The sequence below is a fragment of the Calypte anna genome, chromosome Z (genome assembly GCF_003957555.1).
Source record: "Calypte anna isolate BGI_N300 chromosome Z, bCalAnn1_v1.p, whole genome shotgun sequence".
Lineage (NCBI taxonomy): Eukaryota > Metazoa > Chordata > Aves > Apodiformes > Trochilidae > Calypte > Calypte anna.
In genome coordinates, this window is record NC_044274.1 from 23,447,474 (window position 1) to 23,468,030 (window position 20,557).

The window sequence follows — 20,557 nt, forward strand, 5'->3', positions numbered from 1 at the left end:
CATACACAGTAGCTTCTCGCATATTCAGACTCCTGACAGAATGACCCTGAAAATTCCACAGAAGTAATTTCTGGGGGTACCCCCAGCCTTTCCCAACAAAGACCATTTTCTGTTCTGCAGGAACCTCATGGATCAAGACACAACTCAGAAGAGTGCAAGTTGGTTCACTGATATGGTGTGCAATCCTTGTACCCTGCTGAGGCCCGGTTGCTAGCACAGTGGGAATACTGGGTAGTATGAATTGACTTATTGCAGGGAGTGGAGAGATTGGCCCCCAGTGATCAGGTCAGTATGGGTTCATGTAGAGTTTTGAAATTTTTGTGATTTTTATGCCTATCTCAACTTTAATTGGTGAAACAATGAAACCTAGGAAACAGGTTGTCAGCCAGCTGTCAACACCATAGGTATCATTCTTATTTGCCCTAGCAGATGGATGCCTCAGATGTTGCACTCCTTAACGAGGTGTAACTATTGGGTTGCTTGGAAAGACATGAAAAGAAAGAGTGTAGGTCAATGGTTGAAATCTGTGATGGTATGGGTGGTTGGGTTTATTCCGGATAGCAACATTATGACTATCATTGGAGAGACCCTCATCCAACCAGAACACCTACCCAACAGAGCCAGCACTTCCTTCATATTGGTGAACACACAATCACAAGCCACCATCAAGATGATGCTATAAAGTAGACTGGTGATTGAAGCCTTCCATCTCAAATCAAGGTGCAGAATGCATACTCAGCAATGCAACAATAAACTCACGCTCTGAGCCTTTCTCCTTCAATGGCTAAATACAGGTGTAAGGTTTGACTGCAGCACGAACTTGTTACAACCTTTGGGAAGGGTGTAAGACAACAAGGCCTGCAAACTGACCATGTACACCAGCCTGTAACAGAAAAGTAGTACATTCTCCTTTGGGAGTTCTAGAATCCTCTCTTACTGCATTCTTTATGGAGTTTATTAAAAAATTTAGCCAAGTAGCTGCAGCAGAACAGACAGGTATGTTTCAGGTTAGATGGATTGCAATAACAAGGAACAGCATGAGCAGCAAGTCTCTTAACATCACAGAAAGAGATACTGGATAAGACAAGAACGATTTACCATTTCTCAAACGTTTTATGAATCTTAACATAGAAGACTGCAGTCCTTCTTTACTCATGAAGTTTTCTAGCTCAGTATAAATAATCCAAATAGAATATCCAGAAGGTTCACTATATGCTATATCTATACGATGTGATTTAAAAACCAATGCATGTAATAACTCCCAATCTCTTCAAAAAGATAAATGGAATTTTTCAGTAGAATAAATGAAGTTTAAGGGCTTCAGAAACATAATCGATTGGCGCTCTATTGTAGTACCTGATGTCTGTGCTCAACAGACACTCTGACCTTTTCATGCTCTGCCTTTTTAGTTACTCATTTAGCATTTTTTTCTAGGCATTTGAGTTTTGTTCGATATGTATGCTAGCTAAAATCCAGAAGCAGCAAAGAATATCTAAATTTTATCAAAAGGAAGATTCACATACACAAGAAAGACAGCAATTTTGTTTTAAATGGAATCGAGGTTTTTAAGATGCAGATCAGCAATGCAACAGAAATATACAACTTAAGCCAGACATGCTTACCTTGACATGCTCCAGTACGAATATTAGGGATGAAGCCACGACGACATGGCTGAGGCTGAGCAGGGCACATTTCACAGGGGTGACCCCATGCACATCCAATAGTTGCACAACAGAGGGCCTTTGTGCAAACAATTTCAGTTAGCTAGCCCTGACACATTTGGTTGTTAACTTGCGTGAAACATGGCCCTGTTCTGTAATCTGGAAAAAAGTAATGATCGCTGTATTAGACAAGACAGTGCATTATTAACCACAGAAGGAATAAATTTTTAACCCAGGATATACCTATGTTAATAAAATTCCAAGAGGACCTAGAAATTTAAGTTTTTTTAATGCTTACGGAAGTGGAATGACACCTTCCACTGAAGGCAATGATTTTCACAAGATTATCTTATCTTTCAATGTACATCTTTCAGAGAGATCCAAGTAACAAAAGGTGGCTGGACCCAAAACTGATCTGTTCATTGATAATGCACACAGTAAAATACATAAAAAGTGAGAGTTCTAAAAATAAACATGCAAACAAACAAAAGAGAAAATCAGATGAATCAAACAAGGACTAGGAGCTGGTTTTCTTGTTTCTAAGTTACTTCACAGTGATTCATAAGAGACCACAGTAGCCACACATTTGTTCACACATTTATCCCTACCAGCAAGTCACAGAATGAACACTTCTCCTATAGTGCTACCTACAGGTGACTAACTGGTAAATCACTATTTTCAGAAAAATAACAAAGAGATAATACAGCCTATTCAAGCTATAATGAAGATACTGAATATAGCATGCATGCTAAATGTAAACACACCTCTTGACAGATTCCTGTAAATACTTATTATGGTTTAACCTGTGTAAAGAGAGAGACTTTTGGTCCTTTTGCGACAAAACAAACTGAACTTCCCTAGGAACAAATGAGAAATAGATGATTGCTCTAAGCCACCTTTTTGTCCTCATGGAAAATTTAGGAGAGGGGAGTAGCCATGCAAAAAGTAGACGTGCATCTACTCTCCCCATTATTCTGTCCTTACTGAAAACATACTCCAATACTGGATAGATGGTCACACACTTTTTTTCCGCACACTTCAGTATACAACTGGTCTCACAACTAAGCTGCAAATGGGACAATCAATGCCTTCCAGAAGGCATACATTCACCTCAAAGGATAAAAATAGCTTTGACATTTTTGGAAAAAGAGAAAATAGCATTCAGAGGGAGACCACTTTTTAAGTTTTCTTTGCACTAAGACACAAGGTTCTTAAAGTAGAAGCTAGATCAAATAGAAATAAACTGGTTTGCTCCCTATGTTTGGTAATGTTCCTTCTGGTACCAGTCTGGGAAAGACCTTTGCACACAGCTATTTATGCATATTAGCAGTTAATTTCAATGGGGCTGTTCATTCTGAATAAAGTTAAGCAAGTATATAAGTATCCACAACAAAGATGCCTAACAGAGGAGATTAAAAATTTAAAATACTTGGTAGACTGTGAATTTTAATAACTTTAAATAATATTTTTTAATAATTTTAAATAACTAAATGACTTAAATAATTAAATAAATGAAATAATCTTTAGTTACAGCTTTGAGCTTCCCTCTCTTTTCATGAAGCCACAACAATAACAAGTTTAGTAAAATATACACTTCATAAAATGAAAATTCTGTCCATGAGAAAAAGATTACAGTGAACTTTTATCCAAGGTAAAATCATAGAATGGTTTTGATTGGAAAGGACCTTAAAGATTTCTAGATCCATGCCCTCTGCATGGGAAGGGACACCTTCCACTAGATCAGGTTCCTCAAAGCCCCACGCAGCCTGGCCCTGAACACTTTCAGGGAGGGGGTATCCACAGCTTCCTGGACAACCTGTGACTCACCTGTGCCTGTGACTCACCACCCTCATAGAAAGGAATTTCCTCCTTATGTCTAACCTAAATCTACCCTCTTTCAGTTTAAACCACTACCCCTTGTCCTATCACTACATGCCCTTGTGATAATTCCCTCTGCAGCTTTCCCATAGGTATGTTTCCTTCAGGTACGTGAGGACTGCTATAGTGTCTTTCTGGAGCCTTTTCTTTTTCAGGCTGGACAAACCCAACTCTTTCAGCCTGTTTTGATAGCAGAGGTGGCACTTCTCTGCATTCATTCCAACAGCTACATGTCCTTGCTGTGTTGGGGCTCCAGAACTGGATGGAGTGCTTCCAGTAGGGTCTCACAAGAGCAGAGTAGAGAGACAGAATCACTTCTCTTGACCTGCTGGCTGTGCTTCTTTCAATGCAGCCCAGTATACAGTTGACTCATGTTGAGTTTCTCATTAATTGGCACCCCCCAAGGGCTTCTCCTCAGTGATGTTCTCAATGCCTTCATTCTCCAGCCTGTATTGATACTGGTGGTTGTCCCACCTCATGTGCAGGACCTTACACTTGGCCCTGTTGAACTTCATGTGGTTTGCATGGGCTCATCTTTCAAGCCTGTCAGTGTCTCTCTGGATGAAATCCATTCCCTCCCCCACCTTGACCACAAATATCATGGTGTCATCAGCAAACATGGTGAGGGAACTGAGTCTCCTGCATAAAGCTGGAAGTGCAAAAGGACACAAACAGTACTGTATATATGCAGCTTATCCTGTAATGCATGTTTGTGAGTGCTAGAAAGATTAGCAGGAAAGAATATATGAAATAACTTCCATCATTTTTATTTAAACAAAACTCCACAGAACCATAGTAAGATATGGAAGCAATGTGTCTGGAAGTAAATATTTTTAACTCTAAGTTATTTTGATTATTGATACTTACATTACAAGGAATAAAATACTAAAAACATTAAGCATGTTGATCAGTATGAATCAAATGAGGAGTGAGTAAAGGTCTAGGATATGCCCTCCCACTCCTGCCAATTAAAGAACAAAACACTTGATAAATCTGTTTCACTTCCTTATAAAGAAGATTTTACTTTCCTAAGGACTTCTTTTACAGAACCACTCTCCCATAACTATGATTTAGCAAATGTTAATGAAGGGAAGAGAAAATAAATAATCTAAACTTCTACCACTTTACCTGAAGGCCCAAGTTTAATAAAAAAGCTAACCAGTATTAATGATATCTCAAAAAACAATTTCATACATCAGCATTAGTAGCTAAACAACCTAATACCTAGGACATGAATGCTGAAAAGTAGTACCTGCTGTTAGGGTACTAAACTTTCCAAAAGAAAAAATATCAGAGCTGGGGAAAGTCCGAGAGACTAGACTTGGTGTTAGAGAAACTTTAGATTGAAGAGGTTAAATCTACATTGCCAAAGATCTCAAGTTAAATTCACCTTGCGAGAAGATGCCCAACAGGAAACATGCTGGAGAAGTAACTGTCTTTATGACACCTTTGATACGATACTGTGACAGATTACCTCATAATTTCCATGGACATTCAGAGAACTGCAGAAACCCAAAACTTGTTTGTGCTGCTTTCTGCAGTACCTGTTCCTTGATTACTGATGAGCTTTCTCAAAGAAACTGTATATGAATTTTCCCCTTTGCAATGTGAAATCTAAATGTTTTGATCCTTAAAACAATAATTGAGCTCCATCTTCCTTCAGTGGGAAATCCTACATGTGACTCCTACCAAAGTATCAGCAGAATAGGAAGAGGAAGGCATACCCCATTCTCCTGCTCATTTTGCATAAATGACAGCATTGCCCAGACAGACCTTGTGTTTCCAAAACATGGGATATCAGGGCTTTCCTTGATGAATTTTTCATTTGAGCATGAAAGGGTTGGTGATACATAGAGCTGTACTTGAGTTCAGACCACAAATCTGAAATGTATTCATATGCAAATATTATTCTTCTTGTTCAATTCCAACATCTGCACATCATAAGTCACAGTATGCAAAAAGATAATGTAAACATTACAAAGGTACATATGTTTCTTTAATTAAAGATAAGCTAAAATTGTTTTTATTTCAATATTTTATTCATCCTAATATGGACATTCTTTGTTTTTGCAGTAATGTGTAGCTGCCAACCCTGAGGGTTCACCATAAGGGAAGTTTCAAAGGTAACAAGAAGCTCGATGAATTGTACTAATTCAGGTTTGATATAAATAAAAAGCATTTTTTCCAAAGGTGACATCCAATTTATGGAAAAAAGATTGTTAGCTGAAAATGAGAGCTGGCCTCTTGGAAAACAAAAGAGACTTGGCCAAGCTACTGATTTCTCTTGGAAAAATTACTTTATGGGCAGTACAGATTTTTAGACTAAGAAGTTCATGTAAACCAAAGCCAGAATAGTAAAGCCTAAGCTTTACTGTTCCCTGACTTTTTCTCTAAAGAAAACCTGATTGTCAAGTCCTTAATTATTTAATACAACTAATATGAGTAACAAAAACAATGGACAGTGACATGTTTAAAACATTTTAAATGGTAGACAACTCAAAGCTTAGATACATCCCCAGAAGGTTTTTAAGACACTGTCTGAAGCAATGCTTTTCAAAAAATTTATTTTGATATGGAAAAGAAAATACAAACAATCTAGTTGAAGAATCATTTGAAGATTTATTTTAAATTTATCATTAAAGCTCTAACATTTTTACACAGCTGTCAGCTTTTGTTTTCAGGTTTAATTTTTACTATTGTTCTACTGGTCCCACATGACCATTTCTGCCCAGCTCCTGTGATACAATACCTTCCATCACATAAAGTACTACGATTGATTAGGCAAGTTAATATACACTTGGCAACTAAAAAGGGAGTGGAGGGCAGTTCTAAATGAAAAAAAAAGAAAAAAAGCATTTTTAATGCAACAGTCTATACAGGCCTTGTAGCTTTTTTCCAGTTTTTTTTCCAGTTTCCACCAGTACTGCTGTCATGTACATTCTAAGCACATTCTTATTTTCCTCTTGCTGCAACAGCAAAAGCAGCTCCTTTCCAAAAACATCATACCAAGATTTGGACATCAATTGTAATATTATTTATACCATGTCAGTTTTAAGCAGATAAAATATTAGTACAGTATTATCTGCAGATCTTAAAATTCTTTTTTTAAAATTAAAAATAATTCATTCTTACACACCTAAGCATAGAGGAAAGGATGGCAAAGTACCAAATAGTCAACAATATGTCTGAAATACAATGCAATTTTCTGCCATCACTCTGACCATAGAAGAAAATGCTTCCAATATTTTAAGGCAGACATGAAAATCAGAGAAAGGTGGTGAAGACTCCTGCAGCGGGAGGTGCAGAGAGCACCACCACCTTTATCCTGGCCCAAACCAGGACACTATCTTTCTCTATGCTTAGGTGTGTAAGAAGCAAAGTATTTCCAGGACAGATAGAAACATGGAAATACTTTGCTTTTGTCTTTTATGGAATTCAGTTGCTTTCAGAATCGAAGTATTTCCATATACTTGCAAATCTTTTGGAAGAAAATCTCATCCATCTGCAACATCATACACTGACTTCTACAAAATTTTGAGTGCAGAACAAAAGCTGGGAAATAAATGTACTTTCATCTTGGTTCTAGCAAAGTCTCAAATATTGCTTTGTTTAGAGCCTTTATAGATGCATATTTCCTTATACTTGCACAAGCCCTGCTACTATAAAAATTTTGTATCCGAGTTTAGATGTTGGACTCCAATGAAATGCCTCTATGAGAAAATCCTTAACACACAACAAAATACTAATAATCCATTCCTATAAGAAGTTATGGGCTGAAGTTCTCCTTTGCAAAGTGTACATGGAAGAAATCACAAGAATAATTTCCTGTGAGATTCTGCAGTTCATAGCTATTATCCTATTATTAACTTCTTACATCTTTACTTTGCTGCCACGTCTATATTCACAGCAGAGAAGTAACTCTGTGCATCATGCTGCCTACTGCTTTCTTCTCTTATCCTTTGACTCAGAGGACTCCCCAGATTATGGCATCCTGATTCACAACTAGACTCCTTAAGAACTACAGAATGACAAATAGTATCCATACACAAAGCCCCAAATCTCAAAACTTCAGTGGAAACTAAGCCAGAGATTTTCCTCTCTACCTAACAGTCAAGGGTAAAACCAACATCCTCTAAGTAGCAAGTCACCAGAGCAAAGCCAGGCTATTTTAAATTCACACTGGGCAAGCACACTCTATTACCAACAAAGCTTTGTGGGTAGAACAGAGGAATAAAAGATCTTCTGTTACAGCCTGACAGCTGGATGTTTGATTTGATTTGATTTGAAATTGTTCTCCTTACCTCTTTTCAAACTTCATATCCTGTGCAAAATCTTGCATTCGGATTTCATTGGCAAGACAAGGTTTGCTCATGTGATGAAAAGAAAAAGATATCACTAATTGAAATTCAGACTCTGGGAAGCTGGGCAAATGTATATTTATCTTCTTTAATTCTTAGTATCCAAGCCATTAGGAAATAAATGTCCTGTTATATGCCAGCAAAGAAAATACGCTACTTTTCTGGACAGCATCCCTTGTGAGCAAAGAAGAAATTTCAAGCTTCAGGTCTGCAGATTTGACTGATGAGCTTTAGAGTGCTGAAGAACAGTGTAACAGCCCAGAGTCCTGCTGTAAGGCAGGATGGAGCCTCTGCTGCAATTAGGTAAACAATGAATGAGCATGAGTTTCTCTCATTAGCTGAACTCTACCCATTTACTAGCCATTTCCTAGCCATTTCAGGAAGGCCTTCAGAATACACACATAGCTTAGGAAGAAAAAGAAGAGAGAAAACATTTCTGAAAGAATTCCTGCATAATTTAAGAAAAACATGCAAAAAGCCTCAGCAGATCAGAAACCCTATTAAAACCACAGGCAAACAGCTGAATGCAATGCTATTAATTGTTAATGTATGACTGCTTCAGACTGCTCTTCATTAAAAAAACAATTGCATACACTTTGCAAGAAATATTTTACTAGATGACTGGACAGGTTATCTTGATACTTTGTTCCTATTTACTAGCCCTCTCTCTGTAAAGAGGAAGAACCATAGTTTCCTTCAGATCTGGTTTTGTTGAGCAAAAAAAAAGATCTTTAGAGATTTACCTCTTTGGCTTACATAATATTTTAAGTGGGGCACTATAAAGCTGGGTAAATTTTATCAATGAAAACGAGACAGAGAGGATTCATCTCTTCTCTCAATAAATAGACAACTTAGTGGTGCTTCTCATATAACAGGCTGTTACTCCTGATGTGGAGAAACATGGCTTACTCTTGGCACTCCAGCATTTTGCAAGCCTGGATGCAATGTGTTCTTGATTGGCTTCAACAAACTATTGCTGCTAATAGCTCAATTACTCTTGTCCATATAATTTCTCTAGAGTAACTGTAGCTTTTAAGACACCGCATAACTAATTCTTATAAAGACATAGATTTGAAAACTTGAATAATTTTAAAACTTAAGAACATATTTAATTCATTTGACATGAAACAAAAGTTTAAAATGAGAGTTTTTCTTTGATACATAATTGCGGTGCCGTAAGTCACTGTTGGAATAATTAAAACTTTAAAGTCCAAAATGCTTTTCACCAGTTACCTGAAGCTTACTTTTTGACTGTTCCAAGCCTAGTAACAGAAAAATAGAGCCTCAATCCTTCCGTTTCCCATTTTAGTTCTTATAGACAGGTTCAATGCTGCAGCTTTTAGGCAGCAAAACCAGAAGATCTATATTGAAATGCAAACAGTGGCCCTAATCCTGAAGTCTGTTCTTAATCAAAACGACTGCACTGTAGCTTCTTTGGGATTTCTGCCAGACTTAATAGTGCAGGACTGAACCCAAAAATCTATTTTCATTGGCTTCAGCTGCTCTCTGGGAATCTGCAGAGACAGAAGACTCATCAGTAAGCAGAAAAGTGATGACTGCAGCACGCTATCAGCCTGGTGACAGGCACTCTGTGAAGGAGAAGGATTTAGACAGGGCATGAAAATGAAGCCATGGCAAAGAAGGAAGGACACACACACTACACATTTCACCCTCACCAGAAATTAGTAGGAAAGGTACTCTAAAGTCAGTGCTGCCAAAGACTAGATCTGACAGCTGCTATGAGTCCCTGCATTGTGTAAAATCTGATCTCAAACATAAAATTTACCAAGTAGCTGGTGCCGGAATGGACTAATGAGAGATACATGGGCATGCAAAAAAGGCAGGAAGCAAAAATAGAAAAATAAGATCCAAGTATCTGGCATTTGTCTAATTCCCACCACAGATCCACACAGTTTTGTGTCCTCCACATTCACCTTCCTGTCTCAGCATTTAGACAGATCTATTAAACTTTTTTATTAATCAATACAAATATAAGGTTTACAGTGAATGGCTATGCCCTTTAAAGGAAACAAAACCACAATCTTCCCATTTATTTTTAACACTTATATTTCCATGAGAACTTTTCAGGTGTTACAGAACAATATATACATATTTTTTCTCTTTTACTTATTCAAGCATTGAGCCAGTACAATATTACAAAATATGCCTTAAAGAAATATTCAAAGCCTTCTTTTCATTTCCTCTCTGCTGCAATTTTGTACCTGTGTACAGTGAACACACATACCTGAGGTAAAACGACATTTCAGTTGTCTTGTATGACAACCCTCTCCATGGGCTTTACAGGAGGAAGTTAGATCATTCTGTGAGACACCAGTGACCTAAACTATATTAATTGTTTATTTTAAATTATGCACCAATATTAGAATATAAATATAGATTTATATTGCTTATATTAAAAAAAAAAATACCCTCCTATATGTATGTGTATAAACACATACATTTACACACATGACCCTGTCGATAGTATAGCAGGTCAACATACCTTTACTGTGCTTGCTTGCACTCTCTGGTGTAAGAATTTAGGAATAATAATATATAACTACATATTAAATATGGAAATAATTATATACTTATCAAAGTTGCAGTTACAAAAACCAGTCAGATCGGTGACATAACTAAAAATACTGATATATTCCAAGTTGAACAGTCTAACAATAGAAATCTCTTTGAGACTACTGACAATGTGTAAAAATGTTTTTTAATTCAAGTTTCCTATTTCTCTTTCATAGACTGACTTTTTAAATACTAGACTAACAATAACCAGGGCAGATTACTGGAAACTTGATACCAATACCAGGTGACAGACGAGAAAAGAGAGAGACAGATGCACCTCCAAATCCTACTCAAGGTATAAAGTAACTTCTTTCAATTACTTTTGTCTATGACCTCTTCTGCTATGATGCAATTTCAGCTTAACACTTCATTAATGTAGCATGGTCCGAAATTTCCTGCTATTATTTAAAATGTTATAAACAGCTATGGCTACAATGTATCAATTAAATCTTTACTTAGAGCTAAAAAAAATCAAACTGAAAAACAATCCTTAACACCAATTAGAACAAGATGTCTATCTCTTCTTGTTTCCATCTTTTAAAAGTGAACTAGCACTGCTGATGAGTAAGGGTTAGCATCTTGATTGTTTTTATCAGAAAAATATCTTATAAGAATTTTTACTACTGTAGATACATAATTTTACCTAAAATGAACACAGTTAGGTAATCTCTTTTTATCAGATAAAGCTGAAACAGTTGAAGAAAAACAGAGAAGTAATTGGGCTCTGTGTTTGCTTAACACATCTGAAAAGACTCAGGGTTTGTCTGGTTTGTTTAATTATGTATATCAGTCTACTTAGAGGTATCTTTTCCTCCTACCTTTCCTTCAGAAGACATTTCCTAAGCGTGTTTAATCACCATCTGTATGTCACTGCATTTTCAGAGGTCACTAGAAACCAGTGCAGAAGCTAAAGCATAAACCATGCATTCAAGGGCTTTTCCTTTCCACCTTTGGAGGCCTTAGTAGAACCAACTGAAGGAAAAGAAATATTTCCAACAGATTTCCACAAAGCTGGATTTTTACAAGTTTCTGTGTCAGGAAGTATCCACCCCTTCCTCTCCTAATCCATTTTATGAATTTTCCTATGTTTGTTTTTTAATTCTTAAAGTCTGAAGTGTGAGAAGGGAGAAAAATATCACACAGCTCTATTTTTAAAGTACCCACAAAATCCTAACAGAGCATGAATAAGCTAAAAAAATATTCCATGTTATGGTGTAATATTTTAGAAATAGGAATGCATTCCAAATAAGAATGCTTTGGTTGTGTATTTAACCTTATATGTTTGATTTAGACAATAAGCAAAGTCACTTCAAGCAGAGGGCTGGCAACAGAGAAAGGAGGGAAGCGTAAAAACACTGTGAAGCAATTAAATTATACCTTTGAAGTGTAATGGCATTAATAAGGAAGAAATAACACTGAAATACAATTACACCAGAAGAAAACTACTTCTTTAAAAACTATGGTCTCAGAAAATTAAATAAAAGAAAGGTCTGTGGTTTCAAAGGTTTTGCTTAGCTAATGTGAAGATCTGTAGCTTAAATAATTTTTATATTGTTTTATATTGCAAGATAATCTAATTTAAAAGTTTTTATCATCTAAGATATGCTGTCAGAAATGAAGTTAAATGATTCTCTATGCAGAAAAGAATTTCAGTTATTACTAATGCCAAATTCAAACTGTGTTTTGGATAACCTGGTCAAAAGGAGATAAAAAGATAGCTTTACCCAGTTCATGACACTGGCTCATTTAAACATCATTAATCATACTCACTGTACTGTTTTATGAGTGAGAATGAACTGCTCCAGCAACTGTCAGAAACCAAAGCCCCTTCTTATGCCTCAATGAAAATTACCTTTCTATGAGCAACATGTAGGGTTTTACATGAGCAACATCAGTCACTTTACAGTAAAAAAACAGTAATGGCAGCTTGCCATGAAAACTGGCCTTGGGGAACCCAAGAGCTCTGCAGTGGTACAAAGTGGCACAGCTCACTCTGCATTTAAAATATTAATTCCAAATCACAAGAACAGTAAAAGTTTATGTAATTATGCTTACACTACATTTTTATCAGTAAGGAACTTTGCATCATACAGCTTAACTCTAACATGGAGGAGTATCTTTTCACAAACATCCATAAATTCTACCATTGCATTCAACAGCCAAATAATAAAAGGAATCCTTTACCTAATGAATGCAAGATTAGATTCTAAATTGTACCACTCAAGTCTTAATTTTGTGACCCTGATGTTCAACTTTCAATCAGACAGGGTTTCAAAAAAAATATTTGTTTCTCAAGACAGAACACATCTCACACTTTCAAACTATATAATTACTATACTCAAAATGTCTCTTCCATTGTTACATTTTACTGCTTTCAGATTCTTTTGGTTTAGCTGGCAGGCCTTGCTTAAACTTTCCATTAATTGCAGATACTGTGGATTAAGCATGCAAATATCCAGAAGCAATGAAAGTTTCTGAGCATCAGGCTGCTAAGTGTGAGGTAGGTGATGTTGCTTCTGGTAGTACAACGTTCAAAAGTCATACTGCAACATGATCCATCAGTAAAGAGAGTTGAAACAAAAGAAAAATTAACAAGGACTGTATTTTTCCTGTCGTTTATTCTGCAAGGCACAAAGGCTAAAAAGATGTGAAAATGGTCTCTCTATATCTAGCATACATATATCTAGCATATCTAGGTTTTAAGTTTTGAGTGTGAAGAGGAGACACAGATCAGTGTCTTGAGGCAGGTGAAGAATAACATTTTAGCTCACACACAAAGCCCACCTACTGTAGGTCCTAACAAAAGAAACTGCAGATTCAGAGTCATAGAGTCTGGCACTGAGGAATGATACACCCACTCTGAAAATAACACACCTTCCCTGAAAGTATAGGGAGGATAACAGAAACAGCACCCCAACACGAAAGGATAATTAGGGAGGAAAAGCAGAGCAGAAAGGAAAATCAGACTGCAGGGCTGGGTATCACAGCAGTGGTGAGGTCCATCTTTTTAGGCATGGCAGAGAATTGTTTCTCTAAAGCCAGAGATTTATAGCTGATTCCTGCATGAGAAAAAGTTTAATCTGACAATTTTAAGGTGTGAAAAGGTGTGGACATCAGATATAAACAGGTTTTTCCTTAATGAATTGCACTTACTGAAAGCAAAGTGAATTGGAGGTACTAGGCAAGCCTGTTAGCTGTATTAGTGCCTGATTTCCAAGAAGCTCCTGGAGCTCCTCATAAGGTCAGCAAGTGAAATGTTGTCACTTTTGAAAAATCATGACAATTACCCTTTTGGATTCTTGCAGGCTAAAAATCAGTATAATACGAGACAGAGGGGAAACAGTTTTTCTTGGTAGACACTGTTTCCTACTGTAATCATGTACTGTAATCATGTAAAAATGCTATTGTACACCTGCTTCCCAAGAGAAAAAAAATCCTCAGAGACCAAACATGGTCATCAGCCTGCAAAATCTTCTGTCCCTTCTCACCTATAAAGAATAAATCTATAGAGAACAGATTATCTATAAAGAATATATCACCATATTTATTGAGCCACTGACTGGAATGAGGAAATCTTTTATTATCATGCATTTGTTTAGGAAACATAATGTATGTCATACCCCACATGAAAATCAGTTCAAAACTCAAATGAAATACAGAGCTGTAGACATATGGGAAAAGTGTATTAAGTGTTAAGCTGCATGGGCAAAATACAATGCTCAGGAAATGTTTTCTTAAATCTGAATATGACAAAGAATGGTGATACACATAGTGATTTGACCAATAACCTGGCACGTAAGTAGTCAACATATTCTTCTTTGTAAAGTAAATTTCATACCACAGTAAAAAAACATACAAAGATACTAAAATAAATAGCAAGACTAGCACAGTACCACAAAGCCACATACTCAGCTGAGTGTCCCTGAAGGGGCACATAGAGCAGATGGAGATACAGAGAAGAGTAGGCACACTTGTGCCACTAGTCTTCTAGTAATATTTCCTTTATAATGATGATGATGATGATGATTATTATTAACTCTTCTTTTTTTCCACTTCATATTGAGATCAGTGAGAACTGATCTCAGTGATATTCCTCATGCTTTTTCTGAAACTTACCCAAAATCTTTGCTGCACAGCTCTAACATCTCAGCAAGTATAGCATACTCAAGATTCCAGGCAATACCTTACTGCAGCCTTTTCAAATGTGCTGATAAATATCACACTTTGTACAGCTCTACTGCTGTGAACCAACTGTGTGTTGAAACTTGGCTATGAACTGACCTTAGGAACTAATGTCTTCATTTTCCATGGGGCTCACTCATCAAAATGTGTTTATCTCAATCTCTGCCTGGCACAGATTTTACCATTTACCCATGCTGCTTTTATTTTATACAATTTCACTCCTGACTGTTTTCCTTCTACTGTTTTCAACAGCTCATTGCTTCATAAAGGAACATTTCCACTCTTGCTTTATTTGTTATTTCCATTGACTTTTCCTTTACTGGTTTTTTTGGCTTTTCATGCTTTGAACCCTTTTTGTATCACAGGCTACTAGTTGGCTGATTTCAGATAGCAATCAAATAACAAAAGGTCTTCTCTATAAAGAGTGATCTAAAAATAGGTCAGCAAAAGGCTTTGACAAACCAGTGTTTCTAAAGAGATACTTGCCTGAAAAAGTTATAATTTTCTTCTACCTCTCCTAGACCACAAAACATCATAACTATGGCAGTAACATATTTAATATTGATACACACAGAATCACAGAATCACAGAATCCTAGGGGTTGGAAGGGACCTCGAAACATCATCTAGTCCCCCCTGCCAGAGCAGGGCCACCTAGAGTACATCACATAGGAACGTGTCCAGACGGGTTTTGAATGTCTCCAGTGAAGGAGACTCCACAACCTCCCTGGGCAGCCTGTTCCAGGGCTCTGTCACCCTTACAGTAAAAAAATTTTTTCGAATATTCAACTTGAACCTCCTATGCTCCAATTTACACCCATTACCCCTTGTCCTATCACTGGTCACTACTGAGAAGAGCCTAACTCCATCTCCCTGACACTCACCCCTTACATATTTGAAAACATTGATGAGGTCACCCCTCAGTCTCCTTTTCTCCAAACTAAAGAGACCCAGCTCCCTCAGCCTTTCCTCATAAGGGAGATGTTCCACTCCCTTAATCATCTTAGTAGCTCTGCGCTGGACTCTTTCAAGCACTTCCCTGTCCTTCTTGAACTGAGGGGCCCAGAACTGGACACAATACTCCAGGTGCGGCCTCACCAATGCAGAATAGAGGGGGAGGAGAACCTCTCTTGACCTACTAACCACACCCTTTCTAATGCACCCCAGGATGCCATTGGCCTTCTTGGCCACAAGGGCACATTGCTGGCTCATGGTCATCTTCTTGTCAACCAGGACCTCCAGGTCTCTTTCACCTACACTGCTCCCCAGCAGGTCAGGCCCCAACCTATACTGGAACATCTTGTTGTTCTTCCCCAAATGCAAGACTCTACACTTCCCCTTGTTGAATTTCATCATGTTTCTCCCTGCCCAACTCTCCAGCCTGTCTAAGTCTCTCTGAATGGCAGCAAAGCCCTCTGGTGTGTCAGCCACTCTTCCCAGCTTAGTGTCATCAGCAAACTTGCTGAGGGTACATTCTATACCCTCATCCAAGTCATTGATGAAGATATTAAACAATACTGGTCCCAGCACCGACCCCTGAGGGACTCCACTAGTCACACACCTCCAACCAGATTCTGCCCCATTGACTACAACTCTCTGACTCCTTCCTTTCAACCAGTTCCTGATCCACCTCACTACCTGATCACCAAACCCATAATTGATCAACTTATCTACAAGGATGCTGTGAGAGACGGTGTCAAATGCTTTACTCAAATCAAGATAAACCACATCTACTGCTCTTCCATCATCTATCCACCCAGTAATTTCCTCATAGAAGGCTATGAGGTTAGTCAAACATGATTTACCCTTGATAAAACCATGCTGACTGCTCTTGATGACCCCCATGTCCTTGATATGCCTGGAGATAGTGACAAGAACAAGTTGTTCCATCACCTTTCCAGGGATTGAGGTGAGGCTGACCGGTCTATAGTTACCCGGGTCCTCCTTCTTGCCCTTTTTGTAGACTGGAGTGACATTTGCTATCCTCCAGTCCTCAGGCACCTCTCCTGTTACCCATGACTTACTGAAGATGATGGAGAGTGGCCTAGCAATGACCTCCGCCAGCTCCCTCAGCACCCTTGGATGCATTCCATCTGGACCCATCGACTTATGGATGTCCAGATTACTCAGCTGATCCCTAACCCAATCCTCATCTACTATGTCTAACTCCTCATCTATCTTGACTACTTCTGGGGCTGAATGAATCTGGGGGGGGATCCATCACTTCCTCAACCTCTCCCATCTGCCCCTGCCTTAGGGTGTGATTCCACCAGTCTATTTCCCTCTCACATTCTCTAATGGTTCTCAGTCTCTCCACCTCCTCTGTCAGTTTAACCACCTGCCTGAGGAGATCATCTACTTGCTCACACCGCACACATGCGGTGTCAGATACAGTGACATTTAATCTAAAACTCAATTATGTTTAAATAACATTTTATTTTTGTCAACTTACTTAATACTAATAGATGAAGATATTTTTGATTTTTGCTAGCACTTTGCTTTCCATTGTATGGAAAGATGGATATCTGTCATCTATGTCTACCTGTCATTTGCTATATTTCAAGTCCTTAACTAAGAAATAATAGCAAGTCTAAACTCTCTTCCTTGAGTTTAGAACACCCAGAAAATCCAGATCACTGAAACCTTCATTTATATTTTTTAAGGCATTACAGAGCAAACCACCCAAGCATGGAAGTTCTAAAGGAGGATAAAATAGTACCTACCCAAATGACTCTCAGCAATAATTTTGATAATTTTTCAGAATTTTCATGGAACATTTGTCAGTTACACTTTTTCTGGAACATTTTTTTGTTTTGAACATGTTCTTGATTCTTCTCAAAAAAAACCCATAATGCAGTTAATTTTTTTTACTACTGTTTTTCAAATTATGATGATGATTTCTACATCTATATGAACTATTAACAAAATCCTTTCAAAGAATGTTAGTATAGATATGTACACTGATTTGTTCTTGTTATGCTACATGACTGGTTAGATTTTATTATTATTTACCTGTTACGCAGGTAAAATGACTGAAACATTTTTGAACAGGAGAAAAGAAGAAAGTGGAATTGCAAGTTTCCAAACAAAAACATTACATCCTCTAGGTGGCAGTATTCATTTTCAAACACACACATTCCACATCACTACAGCTACACTGAGTGTATAAAAATAACATTAATCAGAATCTGGTTTTACTCTACATAAAGCATACATTTTTTTTTATTGAAACAACTGTATTGAATTGATTATACGTTGTCTATACTGATGTAAGGTCACATTGACATTATGGCCACACATAAAAATAGGGATAAACATTCACTCAGGCCAAGAACCACCACACCTTTCTGGTATGACATAAACAAGAAAGTTTATGATGTTTCAGGGCAAATATAATCATTATCTAAAACCATAGATAAAAGGTGTTGACACCACCAGACAGCTCATAGAAGAGTCAATTACTTAATTATATGTTAGGCCATCTATAATAAATGTTCACCAGATCATTTAGTCATACTAGAAAAATATCTTGGCTATAGGAAAACCCAGAAAGGGTTCTAGGAGGTCTGGAAGTAGAAAAGGATGATTGAATGCTGCCAGTTGTACACCACCAACTCTCCACCAGAATGACTGTGAGCCAATTGGCAGATGTCACTCATTCATCACCATGGACTGAACCTTGGAGAGCAGACAACCCTGCTCCCAGTGTTCTGATTTTGGCAGGGAAACTGTATATGTAGGGGGGTGCATGAGTCACACAACTTGTAACATGAAAAATTAACCATGACATAAAGGTAACTCAAGCAAATGTGAGATATTTTCTAAAATTAACATTTAAAAAATGCAATTAAACCCCATCAAAACCCAGTTTTTAGAAGTGACTCAGGACTGCAGCCTGAAATGAGTTGTTTGTAATATGTTTAACTGAATTGCCTTTATTTATTGTTAATATTTCATGTTACAGACTCTGACACTCATACACTTGAAGTCTCTTACACATACAGTTTCCTTGACAAAATCAGAGACCTGTGAGCCAAGCTGTCCACTCCCTGAAGTTGCATTCATGGTGCTGAACAAGCACCATCTGCTAATCAATGTACAATTGTCCCAGTCCAACGCTGGAGTTGTACAAGTCTCCGGCAGAGAGTTGGTTGTGGCGGACAGTTGTCCTAGCCCTGCTGGAAGTTACAGGGAAGAGATGAGGCTCAACATTGCTTCACATAACCTTGAGAATCTGTAAAAATTAGTAAAACACCATTATTTCACTATTGTTAGAACATCAGCTTTTTTCAGTGCTTTCAGAACTGTTTTTACAAAATCACTCTAGCAAATGGCCATGCGGTAACAACTGGAGTAACAACACTTACATACACATCTTCATTTTGCATTCACATGATTCATTTTGCAAATTAATGTATGGCAAATCATGCACCCAACACTACTGGATTTGTAGTTATGACACAAGCCAAAACTGTGAATACAAATGGTCCAGAACACTACCACTTACCACGGTGGAATGAAACAAAATCCTCTTACAGAACTTCAGTGAGATTAGTTCTAGAGTGGTTTACTTTCAATTTGATGAATGAATAATTAAATTTTGATTTGATTTAATTTCAAAAATTAATGTGAATTTTAATTAGAGTTGAATTCTGGAAAATTCCTATACATTCCTTTATTTTCTTAAATAATAAGTCCCTTATAAATCTAAATTGTCTGAAAAGCTTTTTGGGAGATGTACTGGGCTTGGTTGGGATGAAGCTAATTTTCCTCACGTCGCTGGTAGAAGTACTATGTGTTGGATATGTGACTAAAACAGCACTGGAACACACCAACATTTTGGCCACAGCCAAGCAGTGCTCACACATTACCAAGGTTTTCTTTGTCCTTTCCCCACTTTATTCTCCCCAGTGGGGAGTCTGATGGTGGTCAAAAGGAAAGGAGGAGGAAAGGAGGAAGTTTGTGGTAATGGCATTTGTCTTCCCAAGCAACTGATATGCATGCCAAGACCTTGCTTTCTCAAATATGGCCTAGCAGATGCCCATCAGTGGGAAGTAATTGGTAAATTCCTTATTTTGGTTTGTTTGCATGCACTGCTGTGCTTCACCTCTTTACTGGAACTCAAAAGCTTTCAGCTTTTGCCCTTCAGCTTCTCTCCTCCATCCCAGAGTGGGGGAGTGAGCAAGCAGCTGGGTGGGAGCTCACCTGCCAGCATTATAGGTACCGTGCTTCCCTTCTAAACTTCAAGTGAAGAAGTTTTCCCTGTGTCTGCTTTGCAGGAGAGCTCCGTTGTACTCTGGTGAAAATTGTCAGCTCCTTGAAAGATATTATTCAAATCTTTATTTCTATCTTCCTTTTGTAGATGCAGTTTTAAGGCATAAAATTTCTAACAGAAAGTATAATAATCCCACAACACCTCAATACTACCGCTCATATGTTTGAGCTAACTACAAGCTATTAAAGGTTTCAAGTGCTTCAAAACCAGTTACAGTAAAAAGTAACATGGCTGCTACACTGGATGATTTTTAGCTCTTTCTCTTGCTGGTGCTTACTGCTTGTGGACAGAAACATACCGTCATTCAAATTTTGTTTAATTAGTTTTTTGTGGGGTTTTTTTCACCCAACTTCAGTTCTGAAGGAAATGGTAACAGCTCTATGCTCCTCAAGAAAGTGTCTCAGAGCTTTTGGAACTGGGAGGTGGGCAGTACTCCTCCTGATAACATGTGCTATTCAGAAGTCTGTCACAACTAAGGAAGCCCACTACCTATCTGCTTCTTGTAAGGTTTTGACTTCCCCACAAAAGGAAATGAAGGAACCAGTTATCCTGTCACACCAAATCCTTTTAAAAAGGATGGTTCCACACTACTGTGGGCTTCTTGTAAAGGCCCATGTTTAGTTTAAGCAC

The 20,557-nt window shown here is 37.7% G+C and overlaps 1 protein-coding gene across 1 annotated transcript in view; it reads right to left on the reverse strand.

Annotated features, from left to right (window-relative positions):
- FBN2 (fibrillin 2) overlaps nt 1–20,557 on the reverse strand; it is a 162,890-nt gene that overhangs the window by 128,211 nt on the left and 14,122 nt on the right. Inside the window, 1 exon segment of the mRNA XM_030467573.1 lies at nt 1,623–1,820. Within this exon segment, the coding sequence (XP_030323433.1) occupies nt 1,623–1,820 (198 nt within the window).